Source organism: Nerophis ophidion, linkage group LG06 (genome assembly GCF_033978795.1).
Source record: "Nerophis ophidion isolate RoL-2023_Sa linkage group LG06, RoL_Noph_v1.0, whole genome shotgun sequence".
Classification (NCBI taxonomy): domain Eukaryota; kingdom Metazoa; phylum Chordata; class Actinopteri; order Syngnathiformes; family Syngnathidae; genus Nerophis; species Nerophis ophidion.
In genome coordinates, this window is record NC_084616.1 from 32,093,908 (window position 1) to 32,110,935 (window position 17,028).

At 41.0% G+C, this 17,028-nt stretch overlaps 1 protein-coding gene across 1 annotated transcript in view; it reads right to left on the reverse strand.

Moving 5' to 3' along the window:
- c1ql4a (complement component 1, q subcomponent-like 4) overlaps window positions 1-13,152 on the reverse strand; it is a 31,539-nt gene extending 18,387 nt beyond the window's left edge. Inside the window, exons 1-2 of the mRNA XM_061903400.1 lie at window positions 12,870-13,152; window positions 11,485-12,655 (exon numbers count right to left, since the gene is read on the reverse strand). Of these exons, the coding sequence (XP_061759384.1) occupies window positions 11,485-12,030 (546 nt within the window). The 5' untranslated portion in view covers window positions 12,031-12,655; window positions 12,870-13,152. The remainder of the gene's footprint in view (window positions 1-11,484; window positions 12,656-12,869) is intronic.
- Window positions 13,153-17,028: the final 3,876 nt, after the last annotated feature.

Sequence of the window (17,028 nt, forward strand, 5' to 3'; positions counted from 1 at the left end):
CCAGAATCATGTTTTCACATGAGCCGTAACATGGAATAGTCTCAGGGTTTCCCTCAGCGTTTTGTTGTTCAGGCGGCTGCCTGAACATCAAAGGGCCACCGCCTAAACTAAAGTCGGAAAAAAAAAAGTTTTATTTTTTTTTGTCCTCTCCAGCTTCTCTGGCAACTCATATATGTGATGTAAATGCCCATATCGGCTGTTTTCAGATTTACTTTACAAAACAGAAGTGTAGGATACTTCTTTTGTTGCCTTATTTGTATTTGACTTTATTAAATGTATTTATATTATCATTTGGTGCTTAACTAAAGTCTTATCAAGCTGCTACGCTTCGTACTGCCTCTGCCTCTGTCGGTACGTCTCTGCAGCACCCAGCATTGTCCCACCCACATAACCATCTGATTGGTTACACGCAGAGCGGTAACAGCCAATCAGCAGAGTGTATTCAGAGCGGTAACAGCCAATCAGCAGTGAGTATTCAGAGAGCATGGAGTCAGTGCTCACGGCAGAGGCAGGCAGAGAGGAGAGACTGTGCGGGTTAGCAAAAAGGTGTTTAGCAGGTGAGCATAATGCAGCGAACTCTCCCCAAATTATAATAAACACTTCCCAGTCAACTACTAGTAACATCACTATGTGCCCGTTGACGTTCTAAAAATATAAGCGGCAGCTCGCTCGCAGTCCCTGAGGTGAAGGCTAATTAGCATTTAGCATAACATTAGCTAATTTTGTGGTGTGTGCATGTTGGGCGACGTGCCAACACCTGATAAACCCCAAGTCGTGGATGTGGCAAGAGAAACATTTGTGTTACGGACAGCAAAGCCCTGTCTGTCTAAGACTAGACAAGCATTATTAACCTACAGTTAACAACTAATATTTCACTTTACATTTTTCTGTGTTGTAGCAGCAAAAAAGGACATTAAGTTAAATGAAGAGTGTCTGTCCCTGATAGTTGATATAATAATGTAACTGCATCATAAAACCTACATGAACTCCACGGTGTTTAGGGATGAATAGTCTCTCATATTGATATTGTACTATTTTTTTCAGCTATATGGTTACATTAATCCTTAGTAATGAAGCAGCCTAGTTTTGAATGGCAGGATCCCTGCTATCACATGTTAATAAAAATATATTTACATAATAAAAATCAACTACAGGCTTCCCAAATGCTGTAATAAATTAAGCTTAAGTAGTTGAGAATATGTCAGCATGTGGCCTCACTTTTAACTCTTTTTTTCAAACTTATTTACGGTATATCATTAATTTGACTTAGTCATTATTTTTGACTTAGGAAATATTGACTTACTGAGACAAAGTAATGACTAAGTTAAAATAACAATAATAGTAAGTATTTCATTATTTTGACTTGGTAAATATTGAGTTACTAAGACAAAATAATGACATACTTAGTATCTCAGGTAACTAGGACTGTTTTGTTTTTTGTTTTTACTTTATGGAAAAATATTGAGATATATGTCCTATATTGCCATTCAGCATACGGAATTGTCCAAAATCTTTTGGTATCCTGGCGCATTCAAAGTTCCTTTCACTGGAACAAAGGGTCCATTCCCAACTCCTGAAAAACCAAACCCCACACCATAATTTCTCCTCCACCAAATTTTACACTTGGCACAATGCAATCCGAAATGTAGCGTTCTCCTGGCAACCTCCGAACTCAGACTGGTCCATCAGATTGCCAGATAGAAAAGCGTGACTTATCAGTCCAGAGAAGGCGTCTCCACAGCTTTAGAGCCCAGAGGCGACGTCCTCTACACCACTGCATCCCACGCTTTGCATTGGACTTGATGTAGGGCTTAGATGCTGCTGCTCGACCATGGAAACCCATTCCATGAAGCACTGTGCTATGTGGGCAAATTGGAAGGTCACATGAAGTTTGGAGCTCTGTGGCAACTGACTGTGCAGAAAGTCTTTGCAGTATGCGCTTCAGCATCCGCTGACCACTCTCTGTCAGTTTACGTGGCCTACCACTCGGTGGCTGACTTGTTGTTGTTCCTAAACTCTTCACTTTTCTTATAATAAAGTTTACTTTGGAATAATTAGGAGCGAGGAAATTTCACGACTGGATTTGTTGCACAAGTATCATCCTATGACAGTTCCACTGAAAGCGGCCCATTCTTTCACAAATGTTGGTAGAAACAGTTTCCATGCAGGGTTATACAGTATACCGGTATTAGTATAGTACCGCGATACTAATGAATCATATTCGGTACTATACAGCCTCTAAAAAGTACCGGTCCCCCCTGCGCCTCAAGTTGATATGTGAGTCAAGGCAGATCGTCAAATACTTTGGTCAATATAATGTACAAACTTTTATATATATATATATATATATATATATATATATATATATATATATATATATATATATATAACAAATAATCTATTGCTGGAATTGATTTGAAATGAAAATCATAATTTGATTTAAGATTTCTATCCCCAATATTAATATAATCCATCCATCCATCCATTTCCTACCGCTTGTCCCATTTTGGGGTTGCATGGGGTGCTGGAGCATATCTCAGCTGCATTCGGGCGGAAGGCGGGTTACACCCTGGACAAGTCGCCACCTCATCACAGATATTAATATTAAAATAACCAAAATAGTTTGTTGAAGGGCGCAGAGCACATCGCTGTCTATTTGTCTGAAATGAAAATCGTGTTGAATCAAGAAAAATTATTCTGAATCGAATTATCACCTTAACAATCGGAATCAAATTGTCCCCAATAATAATATCTGTCCCCAATAATAATATCAAAATAGCCATAGGAGAAACATTTCAATAATGACTTCACTTATGGAAGTTGTGCTCATAACATTTTTGTTTTCTTTCCGGGAGAAGGAGGGGTCGGTCATAACAGAAAGGAACTTTTGAATATGTTGCACCAGATTCCAGGTACCAACAAAGGATGTTTAATTCGGACGGGACGGCGTGGCGCAGTGGTAGAGTGGCCGTGCGCAACCCGGGGGCCACTGGTTCAGATCCCACCTGGAACCAACCTCGTCACGTCCGTTGTGTCCTGAGCAAGACACTTCACCCTTGCTCCTGATGGGTGCTGGTTGGCCTTGCATGGCAGCTCCCTCCATCAGTGTGTGAATGTGTGTGTGAATGGGTAAATGTGGAAGTAGTGTCAAAGCGCTTTGAGTACCTTGAAGGTAGAAAAGCACTATACAAGTACAACCCATTTATTTATTTATTTAATTAAATCTGTCAGAGATGAGTCTCTGTAGGTTCTTCTTCTCTGGAAACAAGCCACTCCCAAAAATAATTCCATATGAATGCCAACAGAAATACCTACATTTCCAATTGTTAAAAAAAAACTCTAGCTAAATGCCCCACAGCCATTGTGAGAGTTGTGTCTAATATGTGACAGAATACCACAATTCAGACAACAGAAAGAAAGAAACATGATGATTCTTCCTTATTCAAATGTATTGGAAATTAATGTGAAAGGTATATAACACAACTAAGCGACTTTAGCGGACTCTTTAAGTAAATATGTGGCGTTTTATGCAAATAATTTATTATGAAGACCTAATTAAACTTTACAAAAAAAGCAAAGCAAGTTGCAGTTACAGTAAGGATAGTCTTTAGCAATGTTATCATTTACACAGCAATGCCACATTATTTGATTTTATCTTGTCACCAACATGGAAGCAACTGAAGTGAGACGTGTGCTCTTCAATCACAAATCCCCAGACTCTGAAGCCCTGTCAGGCTGCAATGATTTGTGAAAGTTAGATTGAGGTGTGAGCATGTCAGCTTCACAGAGTGGGGATTTAGGGAATGTAATAGGTATTGGATCTATGGGAATCCCATGGAAGCCCTACCATGGTCAGCACATCCTCCTTAGATGCTGGCATCACATTACTTACTACTCGTTACACACAGGTTGTGTTCTCACAAGACCTTATAGCAGCATTCTAGACAAAGAGAAATGCAATGCAATTATTCTACAATTTTTGCTTGAGTTGTTCCTATTTTTGTACAAGTTGGGGGGCACATTAAGGATATCTTAACTAATTCAAATTTGAAAACCTCTCAGTAGAAAATATCACAATTTATGCTTGGTCAGAAGCTATCCATCCATCCATTTTCTACCGCTTATTCCCTTTGGGGTCGCGGGGGGCGCTGGTGCCTATTTCAGCTACAATCGGGTATAAGGCGGAGTACACCCTGGACAAGTTGCCACCTCATTGCAGGGCCAACACAGATAGACAGACAACATTCACACTCACATTCACACACTAGGGCCAATTTAGTGTTGCCAATCAACCTATCCCCAGGTTCACGTCTTTGGTCAGAAGCTATATTTTTATTAAATTTAAATGGCAACAAATTAAAATATTATGTAGTATTTGTGTCTTTAGATTGTAATTTTAATGTACGATGGATAATTTAATTGTTAACCTATGTCATAGCTGTTAACAATTTCTCACTATAACAATACTAGGTATAATTTAGTATGACAATCAATCAATGTTTACTTATATAGCCCTAAATCACTAGTGTCTCAAAGGGCTGCACAAACCACAACACAAACCACTACGACATCCTCGGTAGGCCCACAAAAGGGCAAGGAAAACTCACACCCAGTGGGACGTCGGTGACAATGATGACTAAGAACCTTGGAGAGGACGAAAGCAATGGATGTCGAGCGGGTCTAACATGATACTGTGAAAGTTCAATCCATAATGGATCCAACACAGTTGCGAGAGTCCAGTCCAAAGCGGATCCAACACAGCAGCAAGAGTCCCGTTCACAGCGGAGCCAGCAGGAAAACATCCCAAGCGGAGGCGGATCAGCAGCGCAGAGATGTCCCCAGCCGATACACAGGCAAGCAGTACATGGCCACCGGATCGGACCGGACCCCCTCCACAAGGGAGAGTGGGACATAGGAGAAAAAGAAAAGAAACGGCAGATCAACTGGTCTAAAAAGGGAGTCTATTTAAAGGCTAGAGTATACAAATGAGTTTTAAGGTGAGACTTAAATGCTTCTACTGTGGTGGCATCTCGAACTGTTACCGGGAGAGCACTCCAGAGTGCTGGAGCCCAAAATGAAAACGCTCTATAGCCCGCAGACTTTTTTTGGGCTTTGGGAATCACTAATAAGCCGGAGTCCTTTGAACTCAGATTTCTTGCCGGGACATATGGTACAATACAATCGGCAAGATAGGATGGAGCTAGACCGTGTAGTATTTTATACATAAGTAGTAAAACCTTAAAGTCACATCTTAAGTGCACAGGAAGCCAGTGCAGGTGAGCCAGTACAGGCGTAATGTGATCAAACTTTCTTGTTCTTGTCAAAAGTCTAGCAGCCGCATTTTGTACCAACTGTAATCTTTTAATGCTAGACATGGGGAGACCCGAAAATAATACGTTACAGTAGTCGAGGCGAGACGTAACAAACGCATGGATAATCTATCTCAGCGTCTTTAGTGGACAGAATGGAGCAAATTTTTGCGATATTACGGAGATGAAAGGCGGCCGTTTTAGTAACGCTTTTAATGTGTGACTCAAAGGAGAGAGTTGGCTCGAAGATAATACCCAGATTCTTTACCGTGTCGCCTTGTTTAATTGTTTGGTTGTCAAATGTTAGAGTTGTATTATTAAATAGAGGTCGGTGTCTAGCAGGACCGATAATCAGCATTTCCGTTTTTTTGGCGTTGAGTTGCAAAAAGTTAGCGGACATCCATTGTTTAATTTCATTAAGACACGCCTCCAGCTGACTACAATCCGGCGTGTTGGTCAGCTTTAGGGCCATGTACAGTTGGGTGTCATCAGCATAACAGTGAAAGCTAACACCGTATTTGCATATGATGTCACCTAGCGGCAGCATGTAGATGCTGAAGAGTGCAGGGCCAAGGACCGAACCCTGGGGAACTCCACACGTTACCTTAATGTAGTCCGTGGTCACAATAATAATAAAATAATAAGCCTCAAAAAAATATTGTACAGTACAGAAGAAATGTGAATTTCACAGCAAACCACGATTTGATTTCGATTCTTGGAGTGACAATTCGATTCAGAAACGATTCAACACGATTCTTGATTCAAACCAATTCTCACAATGTATTATTTGGTACAAAATGATAATACAACTTTTTCAAAGTAGATTACAGGTTACAAAAGCTCCTTTTGGCTGCTGACGTATAACGTACACGAGTAGCAAGTAAGCGTGGAAATGGCCTAAAGACCCATCCTCCATCCATGTTCTACCGCTTGTCCCTTTTGGGTTTGCGGGGGTGCCTAAACACATTGTTCTAAAAATAGATTCTTAAAAGAAATGTTAAATACTTTTTTTTCTCTTATGAACCAATTTAGAATCAGTATAAAAAATAATCGAAATTCAGAGGGGAATCGATTTTTTTGGAGCACCCCTACATTTTAGTAGAACCTCTAAGGTCCAACACAAACCTCCAGTTTGCTTAGATTAAGTGATCATTTTCACAAATTAAGTAATGAAAATGATAATAATCCTCAAAATAAAAAAGGTGCATGTAATCTTTAAATACTTGATGAACTGGGCTCTTGTGACATGTGTTGACATCTGGATTCTGAAATTAAAATTTTGCTCAACTATTTTGGAAAATTTCAGACTAACTTTAGATGTTAGTGGGATGTATAACAGCAGGGTTGGTTTGAGCTGACACAGTGACATATGTTGCTGAAAATAACATAATAACTAGTCAAACATTTGGGGATGCTTTTCCCATTTTATTAAATGAGAAGATGTAGACAAAGGTCTGACTTGTAGTATACGTACAAGTACAGTAGTACCTCAATTTGCGAGCAGATTGTGATCCACAACCATGCTCATAACTCAAAACCCGCATATGCCGAATGTAAGTCACATATTTCTAGCAGATATATTTCTCAGATATAACTCATCTTTTTCCCATTTAGTTCATTTTCATCACATTTAAGATTAAATTAAATGTTGACTCTAAATATTATATATAAATCTTAAATATATAAGTCCAAATCTTGAATCTAAATCTTAAACCTAAATGTTATATCTAAACCCATCCATCCATCCATCCATTTACTACCGCTTATTCCCTTTTGGGGTCACGGGGGGCGCTGGCGCCTATCTGCTACAATCGGGCGGAAGGCGGTGTACACCCTGGACAAGTCGCTATGTCATCGCTTAGATCTTCAATATAAAACTATGTTAAATCTAACTCCAAATATCGAATCTAAATCATAAGTAAAACTGTAAATGTTTAATCTAAACCTAAATGTTAAATTTAAATCTAAATCTCCAATCTAAATCGACATGTAAGCGCTAAATGTTAAATCCAAACTTAATGTTAAATCTAAACCTAAATGTTGAATATAAATATAAATGTCAAAGCCAATGTATGACTTGAATGTGAGGTAAATGGTATGAACACAGCATTTGCAGCTAGTCAATATTTTTATGGATAAATGTTCGTCCTGTGGACATTTGTGCTGGCTGCAGCTTGTATGATGTGGACACATTCTACGGGGCAGACATGCCAGGTTGGCTGCATATAATTAATGGTTTGTTTCTCTTATTTAGTTTTCCGCGTTCTCTCCTTTGCAACTTTCTTGGTTCCGTTGGTTGGAGGGCAGGATTCTGTCAATGTCTGAGCGGCGTTCAAACACGAACGTTAATGGTCGAATCAAAGCTTGGATATGGTTCGTGTGTAAACAAAACAGAAGCAGCAAAGGGTAACAACTCTCTATTGCTCAATCGACACAAATATTACTTCAACCGACAGTGAAAATATTTTTTACTCAAGGTATGCTCGCAACTTAAAGCCTAACAAAAACCTGAGACACTGCTCGTATTTCAAATTACTCGGAAGTTGAAGTACCGTTGTACCATTCTTGTGAGAAGACAGGATACAAGCTACATGCAGTATGCACCAGAATCTTTGGACGGTTTGATTTTGTGCAGCAATCCACAGTTGTGTTATTGTCTTCTTCTGGTCGACCTTGACGACTTGTCAGGGCGAGACGTGCTGAGTGGGCGTCCATTGGTCACCGCGCCTGAGCCGGTCCCGGCCTTCACTGCCAGCCTCCCCGATGCCTCGTCTACCAGCCTACCGTCTCCAAATCTCCATTAAGTCATCTATCTTCTTCTGCTTCACCCCCTAGTCCCATATTGCCATCAACTCACTTGTCTTCTTGCCCCCTCCCTGTCATACACTCCAACTGGACATCTCAGCATGTCCCTGTCATGTCTAGCCACTAGCTTTTCATTCATTCTCACTCACTCTGCATGTCTTGTGTATTTGTTAAGCTATAGATGTTAGAACCCAAACAGGTTGTGAGGAAAGGGGTTTCCTATGTTTAAGCGTAGGTGGCCAATAAATAAAGCCCAAGCACCTTTGGCAATAATGAAAAAAACAGTTTGATTCAGCAATGCAACCTGTCAAGCATAGCACCATTTTGTAAACCCATGGCACCGCCCCAGGCTGACTAGCCACTAGCCTGCGGGCTTTGGTATATCTACAAATATGATCAAGTATTCTGCAGCCTCACGACCCCTTTTTTTCCCTTCCCCGCCCAGCAGCTTGCTTTCTGTCGAGCCCTGTTAGGCGAGCCCTTTATTAACGGAAATGTTTAAAGAGGCCACCTGACGTGTGTCAGATGAACCTTGGTGAAGTTGAATAATTGAGGTGACTGAAAATATAATTAATGGACAATCAATAAACAAGCAGGGACTGGGGTTTATAGAACAGGGAAGTATAGTGGGATCTGATTTAAAATGTTTCAATTATTTAGCAGGTAAGGATGACTTGAATGACAATATTGGACATTAGATGGGATATTTTAAACTTAGATGCTATAGCAAGATGATGCCAAGGACTAAAGATTTAAAACACCTCCTATTATTTCTTAAAATAATGCAATAGATGACCGCTCTAGTGCAGTGCTTCTCAAATGGGGGTACTTGAAGGTGTGCCAAGGGGCACGTGAGATTTTTTTAAATATTCTAAAAATAGCAACATTTCAAAAATCCTTAATAAATATATTTATTGAATAATACTTCAACAAAATATGAAGTTCATAAACTTTGAAAAGAAATGCAAATATTTAATATTCAGTGTTGACAGATAGATTTTTTGTAGACATGTTCCATAAATATTGATGTCAAAGATGTCTTTTTTTGTGAAGAAATGTTTAGAATTAAGTTCATGAATCCAGATTAATCTCTATTACAATCCCCAAAGAGGGCACTTTAAGTTGATGATTGCTTTTATGTGTCGAAATCTTTATTTATAATTGAATCACTTGTTTATTTTTCAACAAGTTTTTAGTTATTTTTATATCTTTTTTTCCAAATAGTTCAGGAAAGACCACTACAAATGAGCAATATTTTGCACTGTGATACAATTTAATAAATCAGAAACTGATGACATAGTGCTGTATTTTACTTCTTTATCTCTTTTTTCCAACCAAAAATGCTTGGCTCTGATTAGGGTGTACTTGAATTAAAAAAAAATTTCACAGGGTACATAACTAAAAAAAAAGGTTGAGAACCAACACTCTAGTGTGTGTGTATATATATATATGTATATATATATATATATATATATATATATATATATATATATATATATATATCGTCGTTGGTTTGCCACATGTTTAGATATTGGAGTAAATATGCCTGCATGATGAATGCATGGAGGTGAAAAAATCTGAATATTGGAGTCCTGTGATGAGACGGCAGTGATTTATCCTGCCTCTTCCCCCTTTCGGACCCTTTGTCTTTAATTAGTGTCTGGAGAATGCAGTAGTGGATGAGTGGACTGTCAATTTTGAATTTATTATTAATTTAGCTGAGGTGTCAACTGACTGGTCCACGTAGTGACGGACGTCTCTCCGGTGCTCTTTTGCACTCCTGTTTAAGCGATAATCAAGCTATGTGTGTGAGATCCCGCTAATTAGACAGTTTCCTTTTTGTTGGCGACTGCATTCTGCCACTTGTCATTTAGCCACAGCACATCTGCAAATGCAAATATAGGTGGCCGGCGACAGTGGACTGTATGAATCCCCCTTTTAATGAGGAGGTAGATTGTGCTTTCATTTATCGTCTGTCATGTGGCCACCTGTTAAGTGGAATGTGCTCTGAATGTGAGGAGCACAATGTTGTAGGTGAACGTGAGTCAGTAGTAAAGAGCAAAGTGTGTATGTGAGCATACATCCACAGATAAACATTATTGTGCACAAACTTCCATGCATTCCACATACGCATAGGGATGCAACGATTAACCAGTGTTACGATTATTCAATAACAAAGGCTCCACTACACCCTGTGTTTGAACAGACATTGTGCTGGTATGTTATTTTCGACACGACCTGCACAGAATGAAATCAAAGTCACACCAATGGTTCACGCACTTATACGCACCTATTGAGAGGCACGCTAGTATGCTATTAGCTTAAAAATGGCAGCAGGACAAACAGCAAACCGTTACCACTCGAACAAAAGCTGCAGTCGGCAGTGTGGGATCATTTCAGGTACTTGAAATATGACCAGGGACTCATTAAAGACAAGGACGCATCGATTTACCAAACCTGCCAAAAAAATGGATAAAGGCTCTAATGCATCTAAACTTTTCAATTTGTTTATAGTGAGTGCTATTGACAGTGTAAACATAGCAACACAATATTTCAAATAGTTCCTTATTCTCTTAAAATAAAAAAAAAAATGTCTGAGCACCTGTGTAACATCTAGCTTTGTCCTTCAGTGATAATGTTACATGGTAATGCTATTTAAGATACTAAGAATTGCAGGTTATTTGCTGCAATGGAGGTTAATATTATTAGCTCAGGGGAGTGACTAGCCACTTGTCAGCTGGGAGACTAAAAATAAATACTGTCAACCAGAGGGGATCAGCGTTAAAAGGCATTAATCGGCATTAGACAACACGTACTTTTTCAAAAAAAATGGTCTGATACTGATCAGTTGCCGACTGATCAGCAATCAGTAGTAAAAATTTGTGAAAAATTATTGTGTCTAAATCAAATAGTAAATATTCTTGTTTATATGTATTATTTTGTACTGTTTCTTTAATGTAACGATTTGATTACTGTCTTTCCAACATTAGTAAATAAAATAACACATCCAAATCTCTAATTAAAGTCTGTGTGATTTTATAGTTTTTTTGTTTTGAAATCATGGCCGCCCGCCCACTGCTGTTAATCAACATGTCATTATGTACCTCCCACCTTAAGCCACCACTGGTACTTGAAGCCACCAGAAGTACTTGACTCTGAATGATGTTCGAAAACCGGTTCTCCCGATGCTTCGATAAAAAAATAACCGATTCAATGGATTTGAATGCCTTTTAGAGAACCGGTTTCCGTTATCGAAGCCACTATACCGCAATGCATAATAATCGTGAAACTGTGATTATTAGTCAGACTATAATCGTACAGTCAAAATCTATAATCGTTGCATCCATACACACGCACCCATTTTACTAACCAGTCCGTTCTTCTTCAGGTCCGCCCACATGCTGGTGCCGTCCCCACCTCTCATGAGCACGTGGTAGGTGAAAAAGTAAATGCCAGGCAGCGGACAGGTAAACTTGCCAGTGCTGGGCTCGTAGTAGTTGCCTACGTTGGTTACCACGTCGTCAAACTTCAGTATCTCACTGCCCTCGTGCTGCTTGCGGAGCCCTGCGTAAAAGGCAATTTTGGGAGTGTAGAGGGAGGGAGAGTAGCCACCAGGACCTGGACCTGGCGGACCTTGCGGCCCTGGCTTGCCTGGCTCCCCAGGGGGCCCACGTGCTCCTATGGGGCCAGGGATTCCCGGAGGTCCCCGTATGCCTGACTTGATCTTCTTCCCAGAGTAATCCTGGGGCGGCGGAGACACAGCTGTCAACTCCTGGCCTGGCTGTGAGGTGGCGTAAGGATCACAAACCATCCTGCAGCTTCCCAGCATTTCATAATGGCTGCCGTCACTTCCTGTTTTCCCTCCTTTGGTTGTGTGGACAAGCAGGGGAATGGCCACCAGCAGAACGAGAACCATGGCTACGCCTACGGCCGCTCCGATTACACGTTTCCTACGGCTGAGCCGGGAAGCGGCCAGCGTCAGGAAGTCCTCTTCCCCCTTGACTGGAATGGTGCCCGCCACGTTGAAGCCTCTCAGAGGACCGTTTTTGTGGAAAGAAAGATGGGTGGGGGTAAAGTGGACTGAGAGATGAGCTTTGCCAAATGGCAGACTGCCAAAGGGGGACGCAAGCAGATGAAAGCGTCCAAGAAAAATGATGGTGATGTCCACTGGAGATTAAAAAAAAAAAAAAAAAAAAAATATCTAAACGTCGATGATTACAAAGCTTAAACTTTTATACACTGTGGAGTTGAGGTCATAAATATTTGGGCCTACAACAAACACATTCTGATGAAGTCCTGTTTTACTGTTTAACAACTTGGCAAGTTCTTTGCATGGAAATTAACTTAAAATGGTTACCACTGCCAAACTCACTTAATCAGAAACTGCAGATTATGTTGTTTACAAATACGTTTGCATGAAAGCCGCCCTAATGAAGGGTGTGACTACATGTGACAAAAGTTGACCAGCAATCTTCTCCTTGACAACGTCATGTTGTTTCTCTTGTCCATTTATGGATAGATTCCTCCTCTTTGGTTTATATCTGGATTGGAGGTAGATGGCAAAAATATCAAAGTCTGCACTAATTTAATACAGACTACATAAAAACATCACTTACATTTAAAATGCAAGTACATGTTTAAACATGTCATAACTAAATTGATAATACCCCTTTAATTCATATTTTAGTGATTTAAAAAATATTATTTTTCAGGAATGACAAACATTTTGAGCCGAAAAGGTGAAAATCTCCTTACCTTTCGCTAGTTGTACATTCCACAGACACGAGAGTGTGGCTCTCGACTCTCAATTAGCGCAAAATGCTCATTTGTGTTTCCGGGTAGAGAGGTACTATAAAACGACCATGATGTCGAGCGAAGCGTGGTCGAAAAAGCACTTTTAAAAGTAGGTCCGACAGAGGGATGTGCGTGACGTGGATGTCCACTCTTCCACTGGACAGACCGCCGTGTTTCTGCACACCTGTTAGAGCGCGCTCTCTCTCTCCCTTTCCCCCTCTCTTTCTCTCCCTGTGTACCTCTCTCCGCAGCACGGACATGACCAATGGTGAGTGACAATCTTATGCGTTTTTAAAAAAATTAAAACAATTTACATATTCATTCATGTAACAGTATGTCGGTTTATAAAATATATATCGTCTCCCTCGTTTGCTCCACTTTTGAGAGCAGATCGCTTGAAGCCTCAAAACATTGTTTTGAATTTCCGGGTTTTTACGTGGCCAAAAAGAACAACCCTGGTCGAGTAATACGAAAACATTTTTGGCATTAGTAGGCCCTTTATTTTTTTGCATCAATAGGCATAGACCGATCTTTGCTGCCTCAGGGTAGAGTGGCCATGTCAGCAACTTGAGGGTTCCAGGTTCGATTCCCGCTTCCGCCATCCTCCTACTTGACAATGCCAACCCTCCCGATTTTCCCGGGAGACTCCCGAATTTCAGTGCCGCTCCCGTAAATCTCCCTGGGCAACCATTCTCCCAAATGTCTCCCGATTTCCACCAGGACAAGAATATTGGTGGCGTGTCTTAAGGGCCTACTGAAACCAGGGACGTCACTAGACCTAATAGTGTACTGGGGCACAAATAATTCATGTGAGCGTGCAAAGCGCGCAAGCAAAAACATTTTTAGCACTTATTTATCATAAAAAATACATAAATAGTGCTTTAAACTATGAAATCATATCAGATTATTTTGTATGGATCTTTGATTAACCACCTGAAATTAACTAATGGATTTGACCTACTTGTGCACTTTTTTACTCCAGACTTCTAAACTGCTACTGGTAAAAGCAAAAATGAAGAGCAATGAATCTTTTTGAAATATTTATTGCAGTAATCATCTGCAAATTTAACATCTACAAAACTAAAACAAAAAATAAAGCACCCCTACATCTCTTTGTTCTTTTATATTATTTAATTTCCATTTATGGCAATGTGGCTAACCCTATTTCAGATACACAAAACTATAAAATATACACAAAACAATAAAGCCACAGTAGTAGAATAAATGAAAAACTGTTGTGTGTTTGTTCAGGGAATCATTTTCTGAGAAGTAAACTGTAACATCTCGTTTTCATTTTTGCAAAGTGGTCAATCACTCTGGACAGACATGGAAATATTACAGTAACTGTTATACAGTTGACCAGTGGTTCCCAACTAGTGGGTCGTGACATAAAAGTGGATTGTGTGTCATTTTCAGTGAGTCGCTGTCAGATGTGTGCATGAAAAAAAAAAAAAAGTTTAGGGAGAAAAAAATCAAATTGTGGCAACAAAAACTGATATTTTTGCCATTTTTCTAGTGACTATTAGTGAGTATTTTAGCAAAAGGCAGACCGACTAACAAGTTGGAGGAGGACTCAGGACAGACATGGAAATATATTTTTTTTAAATCCAAATGGGGCAACAAAACCCGATATTTTCAGCCATCTTTCTGAAAACAAATACAGAAATGTTACTATTTTTTCTGGAAACAAAACCAGATGCTTTAGTTGTAGCCATTTTTCTGGTGACAAAACAAGATTATTTCAGTCAAAGTCACACCAATTAACAAGACAAGTCTACTGTGCTATTTTTCTGTGAAATAAACTTCATCCATCCATCTTCTTCCGCTTATCCGAGGTCGGGTCGCGGGTGCAGCAGCCTAAGCAGGGAAGCCCAGACTTCCCTTTCCCCAGCCACTTCGTCTAACTCTTCCCGGGGGATCCCGAGGCGTTCCCAGGCCAGCTGGGAGACATAGTCTTCCCAACGTGTCCTGGGTCTTCCCCGTGGCCTCCTACCGGTTGGACGTGCCCTAAACACCTCCCTAGGGAGGCGTTCAGGTGGCATCCTGACCAGATGCCCGAACCACCTCATCTGGCTCCTCTCGATGTGGAGGAGCAGCGGCTTTACTTTGAGTTCGTCCCGGATGGCAGAGCTTCTCACCCAATCTCTAAGGGAGAGCCCCGCCACACGGCGGAGGAAACTCATTTCGGCCGCTTGTACCCGTGACCTTATCCTTTCGGTCATGACCCAAAGCTCATGACCATAGGTGAGGATGGGAACGTAGATCGACCGGTAAATTGAGAGCTTTGCCTTCCGGCTCAGCTCCTTCTTCACCACAACGGATCGGTACAACGTCCGCATTACTGAAGACGCCGCACCGATCCGCCTGCCGATCTCACGATCCACTCTTCCCTCACTCGTGAACAAAACTCCTAGGTACTTGAACTCCTCCACTTGGGGCAGGGTCTCCTCCCCAACCCGGAGATGGCATTCCACCCTTTTCCGGGCGAGAACCATGGACTCGGACTTGGAGGTGCTGATTCTCATTCCGGTCGCTTCACACTCGGCTGCAAACCGATCCAGTGAGAGCTGAAGATCCCGGTCAGATGAAGCCATCAGGACCACATCATCTGCAAAAAGCAGAGACCTAATCCTGCGGTCACCAAACCCCTCAACGCCTTGACTGCGCCTACAAATTCTGTCCATAAAAGTTATGAACAGAATCGGTGACAAAGGACAGCCTTGGCGGAGTCCAACCCTCACTGGAAATGTGTTCGACTTACCGCCACAATAAGACAGTCCGATACCCCATACTCTCTGAGCACTCCCCACAGGACTTCCCGAGGGACACGGTCGAATGCCTTCTCCAAGTCCACAAAGCACATGTAGACTGGTTGGGCAAACTCCCATGCACCCTCAAGAACCCTGCCGAGAGTATAGAGCTGGTCCACAGTTCCACGACTAGGACGAAAACCACACTGTTCCTCCTGAATCCGAGGTTCGACTATCCGGCGTAGCCTCCTCTCCAGTACACCTGAAGAAACCTTACCGGGAAGGCTGAGGAGTGTGATCCCACGATAGTTGGAACACACCCTCCGGTCCCCCCTTCTTAAACTTGAATTATTTAAAAATTTGGTTCACGACTTGATGATATGGAAACATTTTTTTATTCCTGAAGATAAACCATTTGAGAAGCACTCAACTCACACATGCTACTCCAAATCATCATTGATGCAGAGGTCCTAAGCAGAACCAGCAGACAATAACCAACATGATGTTTCATGTTCATTGGAAATTCCCCCGACAGCTCGTACAACAAATGAATGTTTGTCTTGATACAAGGAATAACTTTAGCTAACTTAGCATCAACTTAAGACAATGATGTTGCCTAGCTAGCTAGGACTTCACTTACTTCTCTCATTCCTGCTGCTTCTTCCCTGCTGCAGGCGAATAACTTTCTGATATCCATCTAGGATTTACAGTTTGAGTCAAATCAAAATCAAAATAATGTAATTAACAAATTGTTGTTGGCTAACGTTACCTACCTCACGCAGAGTGATTCACATCCTCTCTCTCTCTCTCTCTCTCTCTCTCTCTCTCTCTCTCTCCCTCTCTCTCTCTCTCTCTCTCTCTCTCTCTCTCTCTCTCTCTCTCTCTCTCTCTCTCTCAATTGAAGTCTCGATCCACTTGTGAATAAATTACCATATTAATTAGCCATGTGCTCATTGTTAAATACAGTAGCAATCAATTACCATACTAAGTAGTATGTGCGCTGTTGTTTATGTTAGTTAGATTTAAAACTCTGAAGCGTTTTTTTTTTATTGGTGACATTTTTACTGGGGCACTGCAGATCAACAGTGGGGCACGTGCCCCAGTGAAATCTGTCTGACGACGCCCCTGCCCACCACATAGTCTGATAGTTTATGTATCAATGATGAAATATTAACGTTGCAACACATGCCAATACGGCCTTTTTTGTTTACTAAATTGCAATTTTAAATTTCCCGGGAGTTTCGTCTTGAAAACGTCGTGTAATGATGACGTGTACGCAAGACGTCACAGGTTTTTAGGAAGTATGAGCGCTGCGCACACACACAGCTAAAAGTCGTCTGCTTTAACCGCATAATTACACAGTATTTTGG